This window comes from Rhinopithecus bieti, unplaced genomic scaffold (genome assembly GCF_001698545.2).
Source record: "Rhinopithecus bieti isolate Rb0 unplaced genomic scaffold, ASM169854v2 scaffold_11964, whole genome shotgun sequence".
NCBI lineage: Eukaryota > Metazoa > Chordata > Mammalia > Primates > Cercopithecidae > Rhinopithecus > Rhinopithecus bieti.
In genome coordinates, this window is record NW_016807677.1 from 5,137,518 (window position 1) to 5,152,792 (window position 15,275).

The 15,275-nt window shown below is 37.1% G+C and overlaps 1 protein-coding gene and 1 pseudogene across 2 annotated transcripts in view; both read left to right on the forward strand.

Annotated features, from left to right (window-relative positions):
* ZW10 (zw10 kinetochore protein) overlaps positions 1–15,275 on the forward strand; it is a 41,324-nt gene that overhangs the window by 15,840 nt on the left and 10,209 nt on the right. For both annotated transcript variants that reach the window (XM_017883251.1, XM_017883252.1), the window contains exons 8-10: positions 9,611–9,774; positions 10,323–10,505; positions 13,914–14,152. In XM_017883251.1, the coding sequence (XP_017738740.1) occupies positions 9,611–9,774; positions 10,323–10,505; positions 13,914–14,152 (586 nt within the window). The remainder of the gene's footprint in view (positions 1–9,610; positions 9,775–10,322; positions 10,506–13,913; positions 14,153–15,275) is intronic.
* On the forward strand, positions 59–6,934 carry LOC108536341 (40S ribosomal protein S29 pseudogene; annotated as a pseudogene).

Below are 15,275 nucleotides of genomic sequence, written 5' to 3' on the forward strand. Positions count from 1 at the left end.
TTTATATTTTGGAAAAGTAAATAATGTTTTTAAAAGTAAATATTGTTTTTAAGTAGAAATGCCTATAATGTGTGAGAAAGTAGGCTCAGAAGTGGGTAAATTGTGCCATAGGGGCAAAGGAGTCGCTGTCTTGTTTTTTGCCTATTTTGCATTCCTTTTCTGCACTGTATTGACAAGTAGGGCCATCAGTGGTACCCCAGATTCTGTATTTGTATTATTATTTTAGTTGAATTCTAGGATGTACTTCTCTCACTGGACTCCCAGTACCATCACAAATTGGAACTCGTACTTTAATTACAGGAGAAGAAGAGATGAACCAAGTGTTGTTTTACATATTTCCATGGAAACCCCTATTAATCTGATAAAAACAAACTTGGTTTAACATAGGAAGTAAATTGTATTTCAGCCTGTTGATCTTTGTGTATTCACACTAGAAACAGCCAGTTTCTGTATTCCTTAAATCGTGTTTTTGGTTATTGTACCATTAAAAGTGAAGTCTCTCGTGTTTCAGTACTGCTTTTTTTTTTTTTTTTTTAAGTCTATTTGACTTACCTTCTTTGTGCTTTTTTCGGTTGTCATATTGAATAGCCTGGCTAACCATTCCTGCTGTGGGTAAAGTAAAAAAGAAATGCTCCTATTGTTTGTGGGCCTTCCTGGCAGTCATATACTGTATATTTATATATAAATAATTTATATGTAAAGCAAGGACTTTTCTATAGTTTTGATGAGAGCAGAGAAGAAAAAATCCTAAGGCTCGCATAAACTTCGGAAATCCAAGGTAGTTTTTCTTGTTCCCAGATCCTCCCCTTGGGGAGGAATACAATTTTGTTTTCATTAGATATAAATTAAGTTGTAAACAAAGCATCCAAAGATTAGAAGGAATTGGAGAGATGATTTGGTCCAAGTATCTCAGATGCCTGAATCTCCTCTATAATATTCCATCAATTGGTCAGATAGCCAATCTGAACACTTTCAGTGAGAGAGAACTTGAAGCATTTTATCCCGCCCCTGGGCAGTTCTGAGTACCAGGCAGGTTTTTGTTTTGTTTTGTTTTTTAAAACTCACATTTCTTACCTGTACTCTTAAATACTACTAAAAAATGCTAATTTTGCAAATTAAATCTTTAGGGTATTTTAAAAGTTTGTCACAATATGCTACCCTGTAATGTCTACTTTATTGATGCTGTTTTTATAGTGTGGAGACATATAGAGTGAGTCTAATTCCTATTACACATGATGGATTTTCAAATTCTTTACAGTTGCTGTTATTTCCCCTACATCTTATCACCAGTGTAAACATTTTTATTTTTTGAATGACATAGTTTTAAGTTCTCCTGATCTTCATTGCTCTTCTGGTATTGGTAGGTTTGGTGTTTCCTGAAGCCTCTCTTATCTTGCAGATGGCCTTCTTGATGTGTCTTTGCATGGCTTTTTCTCTGCATTTGCATCCTGGTGTCTCTTTCTCTTATGAAGACACCAGTTGTATTGGATCAGGACTCTACCCTTATGATCTCATGTAACCTTAATTACCTCCTTAAAGGGACTACTAGCATACTCAGAGATATTGCGGGTTTGGTTTTCGACCACTGCAATAAAGTAGTATCCCAATAAAGCAAGTCCCACAAATTTTTTGGTTTCCCAGTGCATATAAAAGTTATAGTTACACTGTATTGTAGTCTATTAAGTGTGCTATAGCATTATGTCTAAAAAGTGTACATACCTTAATTTAAAAATATATTATTATTAAAAGTGCTAACGATCATCTGAGCCTTCAGTGAGTCATAATCTTTTTGTTGGTGGAGTGTCTTGCCTCAGTGTTGATGGCTGCTGACTGATCAGGATGGTGGTTGCTGAAGGTTGGATGGCTGTGTCAATTTCTTAAAATAGGACAACAATGAAGCTTGCCTTATCAATTGACTTCCCTTCTTGAAAGATTTCTCAGTAACATGCAGTGCTGTTTGATAGCATTTTACCCCTAGTTGAACTTTTTTCAAAATAGGAGTCATTCTTCTCACCCTGCCACTGCTTTATCAACTAAATTTATGGACTGTTCTAAATCCTTTGTTGTCATTTAAACAATGTTCACAGCATCTTCACCAGCAGTAGAATCTGTCTCAAGAAACCACTTTCTTTGTTCATCCGCTAGAAACAACTCCTCATCTATTCAGGTTTTATCATGAGGTTGCAGCAATTTAGTTATATCTTCAGGCTCTATTACTGATTCTGGCTCTCTTGCCATTTCTAGTATATCGGCAGTTACTTCTTTAACTGAAATCTTAAACCCCTCAAAGTCATGAGGGTTGGAATCAACTTCTTCCAGACTCCTGTTAATTTTGCTATTTTGACCTCCTCCCATGAATTGTGAATGCTTTTAATGACATGTAGAATGGTGAATCCTTTCTAGAAGATTTTCAGTTTACTTTGCTCAGATCCATCAGAGGAATCACTGTGGCAGCTTTAATTTTATTTCTTGAATAATGAGACTTGAAAGTCAAAATTACTCCTTGATTCATAGGCTACAGATGGATGGTGTGTTAGCAGGCATAAAAACAGCATTAATCTCCTTGCTTGTGTCCATCAGAGTTCTTGGGCGACCAGGTGCATTGCCAGTAAGCAGTAATATTTTGAAAGAAATCTTTTTTTCTGAGCAGTAGGTCTCAACAGAGACCTTAAAATATTCAGTAAACCATGCTATTGGCTGGGCATGGTAGCTCACACTTGTAATCCAAGAGCTTTGGAAGGCCAAGGTAAGAGAATTGCTTGAGGCCAGGAGTTTGAGACCAGGCTGGGTAACATAGTGATACCTGGCCTCTACTAAAAAAATAAAAAATTAACCAGGCATAGTGGCATGTGCCTGTAGTCCCAGCTACTTGGGAAGCTGAGGCAGGAGGATCAGTTGAGCCCAGTTGGAGGCTGCAGTGAGCTGTGTTCACGTCACTGCACTTCTGGGTAACAGAGCAAGAGTCTGTCTCAAAAAACAAAATAAGACATGCTGTTTTGAAAATATCCTGAAAACCATGCTGTTGTGGATGTGTTGCCATCCAGGCTTTATCCCATCTCTAGAGCACAAGCAGAGTAGATTTAGCATAATTCTTAAGGCCCTGGGAATTTTTTTGAGACAAGTCTCACTCTGTTGCCTAGGCTGGAGTATAGTGGCATGATCTCGGCTCACTGCAACCTCTGCCTCCCGGGTTCAAGCGATTCTCTTGCCTCAGCCTCCTGAGTAGCTGGGATTACAGGTGTGTGCTACCACGCCCAGCTAATTTTTATAATTTTAGTAGAGATGGGGTTTCACTATGTTGCCCAGGCTGGTCTCGAACTCCGGGCCTCAAGCAGTCCACCTGCCTTGGCCTCCCAAAGTGCTAGGATTACAGGTGTGAGCTATCTATCGCACCCAGCCTGGCACTAGGATTTTTGGAATGGTTGATGAACATGGTTTCAACTTAAAGTCACCAGCTGCATTAGTCCCTAGCAAGAGGGTCAGCCTGTTGTTTGAAGCTTTGAAGCCAAGTATTGACTTCTGTCTAGAAATGAAAGTTCAAGATGGCATATCTTCCAATAGAAGGCTAGTTTGTCTACACTAAAAATCTGTTGTTTAGTATAGAGACCTTTGTCAGTTCTCTTAGCTAGGTCTGCTGGATAACTTGCTGTAGCTTATCCATTGGCACTTGCCGCTTCACCTTGAGCTTTTATATTATGGAGACAGCACTCTCCTAGTTTCATCCTTTTCTTCTGCAGCTTCCTCACCTCTCTGAGCCTTCATAGAATTGAAGAGAGTTAAGGCCTTACTCTGGATTAGGCTTTGGCTTTAAGAAAATGTTGTGGTAGGTTTGAGCTTCTACACAGACCACTCAAACTTTCTCTATAAATTGCCAGGCACGGTGGCTCACACCTATAATCCTAGCACTTTGGGAGGCTGGGGCGGACAGATCACTTGAGGTCAGGAGTTCAAGACCAGCCTGGTCAACATAGTGAAACACTGTCTTTACTAAAAATACCAAAATTAGCTGGGCATGGTGGCATGTGCCTGTAATTCCAGCTACTCAGGAGGCTAAGGTGAGAGAATTGCTTGGACCCAGGAGGCAGAGATTGCAGTGAGCTGAGATCGTGCCATCGCACTCCAGCCTGGGTGACAGAGTAAGACTTTATCTCAAAAAAACAAAACAAAACAAAAAACAAAACTTTCTCCATAAATAAGCTTGTTTTACTTTATAATCCATCTGTTCAGTAATACACTTTTAATACACTTTTCATTTCCTTCAAGAACTTTTCCCACTAACTCAGGAACAGAAAACCAAATACTGCATGTCCTTACTTATAAGCGGGAGCTAAGTGATGAACACACATGGCACATACTGGGGAACAACACACACTGGGGCCTATTGGAGGGTGGAGGGTGGGAGGAGGGCAAGGAACAGGAAAAATAACTAATGGGTACTAGGCCTAATACCTAGGTGATGCAATAATCTTTACAACAAACCCCCATGACAGAAGTTTACCTGTATAACAGACCTGCATATGTACTCCTGAACTTAATATAGAAGTTAAAAAAAAGCAAAGGTAAATAAATAAGGAAATTAAAGCAATGTTAACATAAAAAAAAAAACCCAGTCTTTTCCTTTGAATTCAAAACTTGGCTAACTGGCACAAGAGGTCCAGTTTTTGACTTACCTGAGCCTTTGACATGCCTTCATCACTAAGTTTGATCATTTCTAACTTTTGATATAAAGTGAGAGGTGTGTGACTCTTTCACTTGAACATGTATAAGCTATTGTAGGGTTATTTGTTGGTCTAATTTCAGTATTGTGTATCAGGGAATAGGGAAACCCTAGGAGATAGAGACGTGAGTGGAAAGGGTAGGGGTATGAAGGAAAGGGGTGACTGGTTAGTGGAGTAGTCAGAACACACACAACATTTGTTAAGTTCACTGTCTTACATGGGTGTGGTTCATGGCATCTCAAAACAATTACAATGGTAACATCAAAAATCATGAAAAAGTTTGAAATATTGTAAGAATTGCCAAAATGTGACAGATATATGAAGTGAGCACATGCTCTTGGACAAAATGGTGCTCATAGACTTGCTTAATGGAGGGTTGCCACAAACCTTCAATTTGAAAACCCCAAAAAACCATTATCTGTGAGGCACATTAAAGCAAAACACAATAAAATGAAGTATGCCTGTATATCCAAATCTAGTCACCTTGGGGGCTAGGACTTCAACGTATGAATTTGGGCAGGAACACAATTTAGTCCATAATAGTTCTGTGTGTATATGTATTTGGCAGATACACACACACACACACACACACACACACACACACACATCTTGTTCATGTGCAGTGTGATGTAAGTACGAAAACAAGTTTTTTGCCTTTTTTAATCTTTGATTATTTGAATATTTGGCAAGCATTTCTTTTGTTTTAACAAAGACTTGAAGATAACAATGTAGTAAATCTTTCTAAACCCCTTCCAGATTCAAGTAATGAGCATTGGCAAAGAACATGAGTTCATCATATTTATTGTCTTCTGTTTCTTTCAACAGTTCCATTAACCAGTAATAATTAATAGTATCTGCGTGTATGTAAACTGAATACTTCTAACAATGTTCATTAAACTTTTTATAGAGTATGTTTCAGAAAAAAAACTGAACACAGGTATCTATCACGTGATGGAATGAAGCAATAAGGAAATCATGTCTTTTTTTTTTTTTTTTTTGAGATGGAGTCTCACTCTGTCACCCAGGCTGGAGTGCAGTGGCGCGATCTTGGCTCACTGCAACCTCCGCCTCCACGGTTCAAGAGATTCTCCTGCCTCAGCCTCCTGAGTAGCTGGGATTACAGGTGCACGCCACCACATCGGGCTAATTTTTGTATTTTTAGTAGAGTCGGGGTTTCACCATGTTGGTCAGACTGGTCTCAAACTTTTGACCTTATGATCTGCCCGCCTTGGCCTCCCAAAGTGGTGGGATTACAGGCATAAGCCACCGTGCTCAGCCAGTCTTTTGTTTTAAAACTCCAATGAATCTGGATTTTTTTCCCCTAACATAGAACTAGAACACTATTCGTTGTAATAAAAATTATTTTTTCATATCTTGCTGAAATTCTTTGAGAAATGTGAAAGTTTAAAAATATCTATGCAAAACAGATAAAAACTGTGCAGTGAGATTGACTTTTTAGGCTGTGAATTGNAGTCTCACTCTGTCACCCAGGCTGTATAGCAGTGGCGCGATCTTGGCTCACTGCAACCTCCGCCTCCACGGTTCAAGAGATTCTCCTGCCTCAGCCTCCTGAGTAGCTGGGATTACAGGTGCACGCCACCACATCGGGCTAATTTTGTATTTTAGTAGAGTCGGGGTTTCACCATGTTGGTCAGACTGGTCTCAAACTTTTGACCTTATGATCTGCCCGCCTTGGCCTCCCAAAGTGGTGGGATTACAGGCATAAGCCACCGTGCTCAGCCAGTCTTTTGTTTTAAAACTCCAATGAATCTGGATTTTTTTCCCCTAACATAGAACTAGAACACTATTCGTTGTAATAAAATTATTTTTTCATATCTTGCTGAAATTCTTTGAGAAATGTGAAAGTTTAAAATATCTATGCAAAACAGATAAAACTGTGCAGTGAGATTGACTTTTTAGGCTGTGAATTGATAATATTTCTTTGCGAATTTGGAAGTCCCTTTAGAAAAAATGTACCCAAAGTATGATTTGCAGCTAAAGAAAAGTATTTGGCCTCTTTACCTCATCGCACTCCTGAGAGCAAGATAGGTCACCAGCAGCTGTACTGGAGCCACTGATGAAAATTCGGCCAGAATTCTTGCTTTTGTCGTGTCTGCTCAAACCAGCATGGTCTGATCTGGAAATATGGCCTCAATATGTGCCACCAGTGTTTCCGTCAGTATGCGAAGGATATTGGTTTCATTAAGTTGGACTAAGTGATCTTCCTTGAAAGGGTTATCCGAGGCATCTACTGAATGCAAAACCATGATGCCTCTTTGTACATAAAATAAACACACACACACACACACAAAAGGAAAGTATTTGCAATTTTCCAGAAATTGAATCAATTGATCTTTGATAAATGTTAGAAAGATATTATATTCTGTGACTGTTTTCTGTGGTTGCCTCATTGAAGATCTTTTACATTTTAAAAAACATGTCTTTTCCTTATAATTTTTAAGAAAATTAAAAAATCACTTCTTTTGCTAGCTCTCCATTTAAAAGGGGTTTTTTTTTTAATACAAGAATCCAAGATATTGAAAGTTAGAAGTTCAGGTCCTGTTAAAGTCACACTTTTTATTGGACATTTAATTCTGATTCTAGGTGACTAATTTTGTCAATTCTTTTTTCACAAGAAGCATCAAATTCCTAATGTATTTGCTGAAAATGTCCCTTAATATTGTTCACTTTATTGTCTTAAAAAATGTTTTGTAGCCAGGTGCGGTGGCTCACGCCTGTAATCCGAGCACTTTAGGAGGCCAAGGCGGGTGGATCACCTGAGGTCAGAAGTTCAAGAGCAGCCTGGTCAACATGGTGAAACCCTGTCTCTACTAAATATACAAAAATGAGCTGGGTGTGGTGGCGGGTGCCTGTAATCCTAGGTACTCAGGAGGCTGAGGAAGGAGAATCGCTTGAACCCGGGAGGCGGAGGTTGCAGTGAGCCGAGATCGCGCCATTGCTCTCCAGCCTGGGCAACAAGAGCGAAACTTCATCTCAAAAAAAAAAAAAAAAAAAAGTTTTGTATACAACAAGCAAGCAGCTTTTTTTGTTTTGCCCTGTTGTAGCAAATTGCAGCTGCCATTGATTGTGAAATTTGTGACATGCTTTCTTCTAGTCTTTTTTACCTTTGCTCTTTCAGTGGTACTACCAGCTTCTCCATCTTTACCTGACTGTATCAATAGTATGCTTTGTTTTAAATTTTAAAATTTGTACATATTTTCTTAATCTAGAAAAAGAATAATATCATAACTAAAATAAGTATTTCAGTTTACCTATTACCATTTATGTGGGTATCACCATAACTTGTGCTCTATGCATAAAATATTCAAATAAACACATTACAGTGTTATATTAGTGCATAGAGGAAAGAAAACTGTGATAAAATCAGTCTGGAGAAAAAATCATGATGGAATCAGTCTGTTGACACTGACTGGTTTGGCAATGTATTATATGAAATACTAGAAATGACATTTGTGTCTGTTGAGTGCTTGACAATACAACAGTAATATTTTATGTGATGCAGTGGTTGCAGTGAAATATAGTTCCATCAAAACAATGAAATTGTGTTTAATGGAAAAGTATTTTACACTGCTGCTTTAAAATTTTTTTTCCATTCAAAAATTACAGGGAGGTCTTGTGCCTCTTTCACTCAATTTTCTACAGTGTTAACATCTTAAATATTATATAGTAATATATAGTGCAGTATAGTGCAATATCAAAACCAGGAAATTAACATTGGTACAATTCATTGAGTTTATTTAGATTTCACCAGTTTTACATGCTCGTGTGTGTGTTTGTGTAGTTCTGTGCAATTTTTTCATATGTGTAAATTCATGTAACCACCACTACAATCAAGATACAGAACTGTTCCAAAACCACAAGGCTCCTTTGTGCTGCCCCTTTATAAGGACACACCCCTGCTTCTGTTTTTAAACTTAAATTTCAATTAATCAAAACTTGAATTTCTCAGTCACACTGGCCACATTTTAAGTGTTTAGTAGCAAAATGTGGTTGGTGGCTATCATTGGACAATGCAGACTAGACTTTAGATGTTGTGAAGTATCTTAAAGGCTTTGAGATAATATGTTCACTTTCTTCTCAGGTGTGTGTATGTGGGTGTGTGTGTTTGTGTTTAAAGAGACTTGATCTTGCTATGCTGCCCAGGCTGGATTTGAACTCCTAGGCTCAAGTGATCCTTCCAGCTAAGCCTCCGGAATGGCTTTGTCACTGTGCCCTGCTCTTCTAAGGCTCTTAAACCCTTAAGTCTTCCTTTGTGAATCAGAACTAGTTCATAACAGCTAGTCTCTTTTATGAGTCCTCTTCCTTCTACATTGGCCACTTATTCTTAACTATTATTTAATTGATTAATAGGATGTTCTAAACAACATCCTCAATATGTGTTGGAAAAAACCACCATAACATATACTGTAGAGGAGGTATTGAAATACTCTGTTTTATAGACTAGTTATGTTTTACTATAAAGTACAAACACTCAGATTCTATGCATAGATGAAAAAAGTATGTTTATTCATTATTAAATAAGTGAGATTTTATTCTAAACTAGTTTCAAGTTAGAATGCAGAACTTCTGAGTGCTTGTCAAATCAGATCAGCAGCTTAGCACTAGATGATTATAATGTAGATGGCTTAATACCTCATTGTTACAGAGTACAGGCAGTAATATAGTACAGACAAGTCATTTGAGCAGTGAAAATAAAATAATAATAATTGTGTGTCATGATTTGTCCCACGCAGTCAGTTGAGAAGGCTGTAGAATTATCTCTGCTGTTTTCTTCCCCATCATCTTAAAATTAAAGAATTCTAGAAAACCTAAGAATATTCCAGGACTGCAAATGGTTTCTTGTTTAAAACTTCTTTTTTTAAAAAATTCAGATCTGTCACTTGACTCTGACCTGGAAAATGAAAAAACGTCTACTGTCCCGTTGGCTGAGATGCTTGGAGACATGATCTGGGAGGACTTGTCTGAGTGCCTCATCAAAAACTGTTTGGTTTATTCTATTCCAACAAATAGCAGCAAATTACAGCAATATGAAGAGGTAAAGAGTCGCGATAGCACAGAAGGTTTTAAGACACTGTTGATTATTATTGCTGTCTTTTGTTTTTCCTTGGAGATAGTTTGTTCTTTAGTTATACCTTTAAGCAAATTGTTAATAAGGAATAGAGACAAATTCCATATAACTTCGTTTTTCTCCTGGCTTCCTACCTCTTTAACTGCAGAAGCTTGTTTTCTTATTAAATATATTTTCTTTATGTTCATTTATACTTATATTAGCTATAATAGCTATTGTGTGACATTTTACTTTTTGGCTTCTTTTTAGTGTTTCCTTGAGTGCTAAAATAAGTATATTTATTTTAAAGATCTTTGTACTTTTACCAAGTAGAGTCAGACGTTTCTATTGAAGATATTCTTTCTAATGAATTTAAGGCTGGAAATATGTATATTTTATACCCAGTAATTGATGGTCCATTCTAAATCTTAAATGAACAGCTTGGTTCTTATTTTTTATACATTGGATTTGAAATTCTAATATTGTAATGAAATATATGTATATGATTCTTTTCTTTTTTTTCTTGTGTATCTCAGATCATACAATCCACTGAAGAATTTGAAAATGCCCTAAAGGAAATGAGATTTTTAAAAGGAGATACTACAGATTTGCTGAAATATGCTCGTAACATCAATTCTCATTTTGCAAACAAGAAGTGCCAGGATGTGATTGTGGCAGCCAGAAATCTAATGACCTCTGAAATTCATAACACTGTGAAGGTATCAGGGTTATATTGCATTGTATATGAAGCATTGTATATGAGAAAGCAACTCATTTTGAGATGCATATAGTAAAGTGGAAAAGAGGATGATGGTTGTTGAGCTGAGTCAAGTTATTAATCTTTTTTACATTGTTTTTGTCCCCGTTAAAGTGGTCCTAATCTCTACCTCTTCCATTGGGTATTGTGAAGTGCAGATAAGATAATGCACATGAAAGCCTTGTAAAAATTGAAAAAGTCTACATGCATGTAATGGATTATTATTGTTGAAGTGAGGCAGTAGATTATTCTCATCTTTATTTCTGAAGGTTTTAGGACACAACTTTGTGACAGGTACACTTGGGCTATATTATGTCCAGAAATTATATCCTATTATGAAAATGTTGACTTCATCTAATAGAGGGACTAGTTTTAAAGCTAAAATAATAAAACAGGTAAATAAAAAGATAGGATATAAATAATTACCTGTAAAGGCAGTGGACTCTTAACCTTTTTTTCTTTCTTCATATCTTACATGCATGAAATAATGTATATACCTCGAATTGGGTATAAAGCAAAACATAGATTGAGGCAATCCCTTAACAGACAATTCTTCAGCCATTTTCTGCTATCACTGAGGGAACTAGGCTTTTCTTCTTCATCCCTTCTTTTGCTGTGTCCCATTTTCCTTGGAGTACCCTATTATTGTGTCCACTTCGACAAAATATTTAATTAGCCATTTGAAATGCACAGATATTAACACTTTTTGAAGTAATTGTGGATTGTTAAAGGGAGCAGAAATCTGCTCAATACCAAGAACTGGGCTGTGGTTTCTTTTAACATAAATATCAATTGATTATGTCACTCTTCTGCAGAAAGTCCAGTGGCTTCCCATCTAATTTAGAGAAGACCCAGTAGCCTTACAGTGGACTACAAGGCTTTATCTGATCTGCCTCCTATTGCCTCTCTGACTGTATTTTCTATTGCATTCATCCTTCACTGTGCTGCAGGCACCCTGGACTTATTTCTGTTCCTTGAATGTGCTAGGCCTACTTGGTTTCTGAATCTCTGAACCACTTGTTACCTCTGCATGGAATATTCTTACTGCATATCACATGATTTGCTTTTTAAAAAGTACTTTCTGATCACTTAAAAAAATTTATAACCTCCCCTATTTCCTTCCAGTACCCCTTCCTTGCTGTATTTTCTTTTATCATTTTCATCAACCAACATTTTATATGAATTGTTTATTGTTTCTCCCTCTAGAAAGTAAGCTCCATGAGGGTAGAGTTTTGTTTTGTTTTTTTTTTTTTTTTTTGACTGTTTTATTGTTTTATCTTTAGCACCAGGAAAATACCTGGTACATACATACTACTAGTATGTACTCGGTGCTCGTGTGCTTACTAAATACCTTTGGTAAATGAATTCATATATATCTCACAACTCCTTGATGTAAACAGCATTACTACTGAATTGCTCTGTGACTCTGGGCTTAATCTTTTCACCTTCTTGAACCTCATTTTCCTCTTCTGTACTGTGAGAGAATTGAACTAGATAATCTGAGTTTCCTACTCAAGTAATTTTGAGAGTTTGTAAAACTGCATTTTTCCTGAGTACTCAAGTGCTAATGTAGCTTCTTCTAGGTCAGGATATCTCAGCAGTGGCAGTGTTAACATTTGGGACAGATAATTCTTTGCTGTGGGGGACTGTCCTATGGGATATTTAGCAGCATCCTGACCTCTATTCCCTAGTTTCCAGTAGCCCCTCTTCCAGTTGTGACAAGCAAAAATATCTCCAGACGTTGCCAAATGCCCCCTGGAAGACAGAACTGTCCCTGATTGAGAACCACTGCTTTAGATTCCAGCCTGGTTCTTTCTCTTGACATTTAGGCCCTGGAATTAGATTTTCTAAACTTCCCAACTTTGAAAAAGCTCCTCTTCCCTTTTCTAAAAAACATTTTCAACTTAATTGCTTTTCATGCTCTTTTTTTCAGTTCTCTTTATTCTCCTATGTATACTAACTGTTTTCCCAAAAGATCTATAGTTATGTTTTTTGTTGTTGTTTGGTTTTTACATTTTGTCTTAAGAGACGTCTTATTAGGTCTAACATTCTTCCATCTTAGTTTCCTTTGTCCCTCCTCATGAAGTCACTTTTTCGAATCTTATGTATCTAGGCCCACTATTTTTCAGACAAAGATTAGCATTTTGATCATCTCTGTAAGTAAATTTTTTCATCATTCTGATCTTAGCCGTAGTTTTTGACCACCTAGCCCCTGATATTTGTATTCTCATTTAAACTTCATAACAGCTCTCTGAAGTAGATATTATTAGACCATTTTACAGATTAGAAAGCCAAGTCCACTGACTTAAATAGTTTTATTAGACTTTGTACCTTTTCTGCCAGAAAATCTCTGTCAAAGTCCAGTATGTGCAAAGCTGTTATTCTTGCAGTGGGAGTAGGGAGCCTGCTGCCTCTACATGCTTAATCTTTTTTTTTTTGTTACCCCTGAAGCATCTTTGAGAAACAAGTTTCGAAAGCCATTATTAGTATATTATTTATTTTACAATGAGAAAACTGAGATCCAGAGAGGTTAAATGACTTTGTTAAAAGTTAGAGTAAAAAATATTACTGTTTTCACATTCACAGCCTACTGTTCTTTCATTTAGTCCCAACAAAGGAAATTTTTTATTGAAGCTGAAGCTTTTTTTTTTTTTATAATGAGAGGATATGCTAGTTTGAATGAGTTATTTCTTAGACTAAGCCAACACATGTGCCTGGTACAAAATAATTTGTTCAAGAATCTAGACAATGGAACCCCAAATTATGCTGCTCTGTAATACTAATAGTCTAGTATGAGACAAATTATTTTGAAGGTCTTTTATTTAGCTGAAATCTTAGGCCAGTTGCACAGCTTTGCTATTTCAGGCAAGATTAAGAATGCTTGGGGCCGGGTGCGTTTGCTCATGCCTGTAATCCCAGCACTTTGGGAAGCCGAGGAGGGAGAATGACTTGAGCCCAGGAGTTCGAGACCAGCCTGTTCCATATAGCAAGACCTTTTCTCTACTAAAAATAAAAGTAAATTAGCTGGGTGTGGTGGTGCCTGTAGTCCCAGCTACAGGGGAGGTTGAGGCTACAGTGAGCTATGGTTGTGCCACTATACTCCAGCCTGGGTGACAGAGCAAGACCCTATCTCAAAAAGAACACTTAGAAGAATGTCACAGTAAAGGGGATTGTTTATCACTTATGACATGCTTTCATTTAGGATTCAGCAGTCATTAAAATATTATCATAATTATTGAAATCTTCTAATTACTCTGTAGAGCTGTAGCTGTATCATGAAAGCAAGCAGTATCTTATTCTTCACCATGTGCTTATATTTGAATTATTCTGAAAACAATATATTTTCTATATTTCTGTGTTTGAATCTTAGATTATTCCTGATTCTAAGATAAATGTGCCGGAGTTACTCACTCCTGATGAGGATAACAAACTGGAAGTACAGAAAGTGTCCAATACTCAGTACAACGAAGTGGTGAACTTAGAGCCTGAAAATACATTGGACCGACATTCCTTTTCCTTGCCCACATGCCGGATCAGTGAGTCAGTGAAGAAATTAATGGAACTTGCCTATCAGACTTTACTAGAGGCAACAACCAGTAGTGATCAATGGTACGAATTCTGGGTTGTGTGAAAATGGCAATGACTTGGTTAAATGCATACCTAACTAGATGTTTATCAGGAAAATTAGCTGGAATTCTTTGGTTTTCTTATCCTAGACGTTAATGCTTTTCTGGAAAAAAACAAAACAAAACCCAGTGCATCACACAGATTTATGTCTATCTCTAACTTTTATTTGCAATAGCGTAGATGTATGAGCAAGGTATAAGAAGTAGGTGCACTTGTGTGGATGGACAAATGGATTTTTTTGACATTAAAATTGTTAATCACTTTTAACAAAAGCTCTTCAATTGTCGTTGAATTTTACTTTTACTTTTATTTGAATTGAATGATATACGAGAAAGCACATGCAAAGAACTTAGACTCTTACCTGGAAAATGATTAATACTTAAATGTTTATTATTGTGGTGGCAGTGGGTAATAGTCATATCTTCTATTCCAGCTTGCTTGGACTCTTTAGTCTAACATTCTTTTTACCTTTTGATACCCAGTCCCTAATTCATTTACATTTTAAATGTTTATGTTTAAAGCAATAACAATTTGTTAGGCAGCCAAAAGTAGAAGGGAAAGAATGGAACATGCCAGGGATCTGGCTTCACTCTTTCAAGATGACTTCTAATCTATATTGCATTCACGTTACCTTAAGTTCTATTCTATTATCTTATACGGAATCTGTTTTTGTCTAATAAGCTTCTTCCCTACTCCTAGACTAAATTGAGAAGAAAATGGCAGAGCATGGACCAAGTTGATAGCAGCGCAGGTTTATAAAAGCTTCTTTAGTTTGAATCCGTGCTTAGCAATTTCATTCTTCCTATCCTCATAAAGAAAGCAGTTTCAGTTGGGGTTTGACCCAATCAAATTGCATCTTTAGATGGACTTCCAGAGTTCAGTTTTTATCTCACATACGAGCAAACCTCTTTATTTTATTCTGCTTTAGAAAGAACATGTCTCCCAAGATACTTCTCTGACTTTAATGAATCATTACATTCACATGTCCATTCAAAGTTAATTGTAAGAAGGAATAAGGCCGGGCGCGGTGGCTCAAGCCTGTAATCCCAGCACTTTGGGAGGCCGAGACGGGCAGATCACGAGGTCAGGAGATCGAGACCATCCT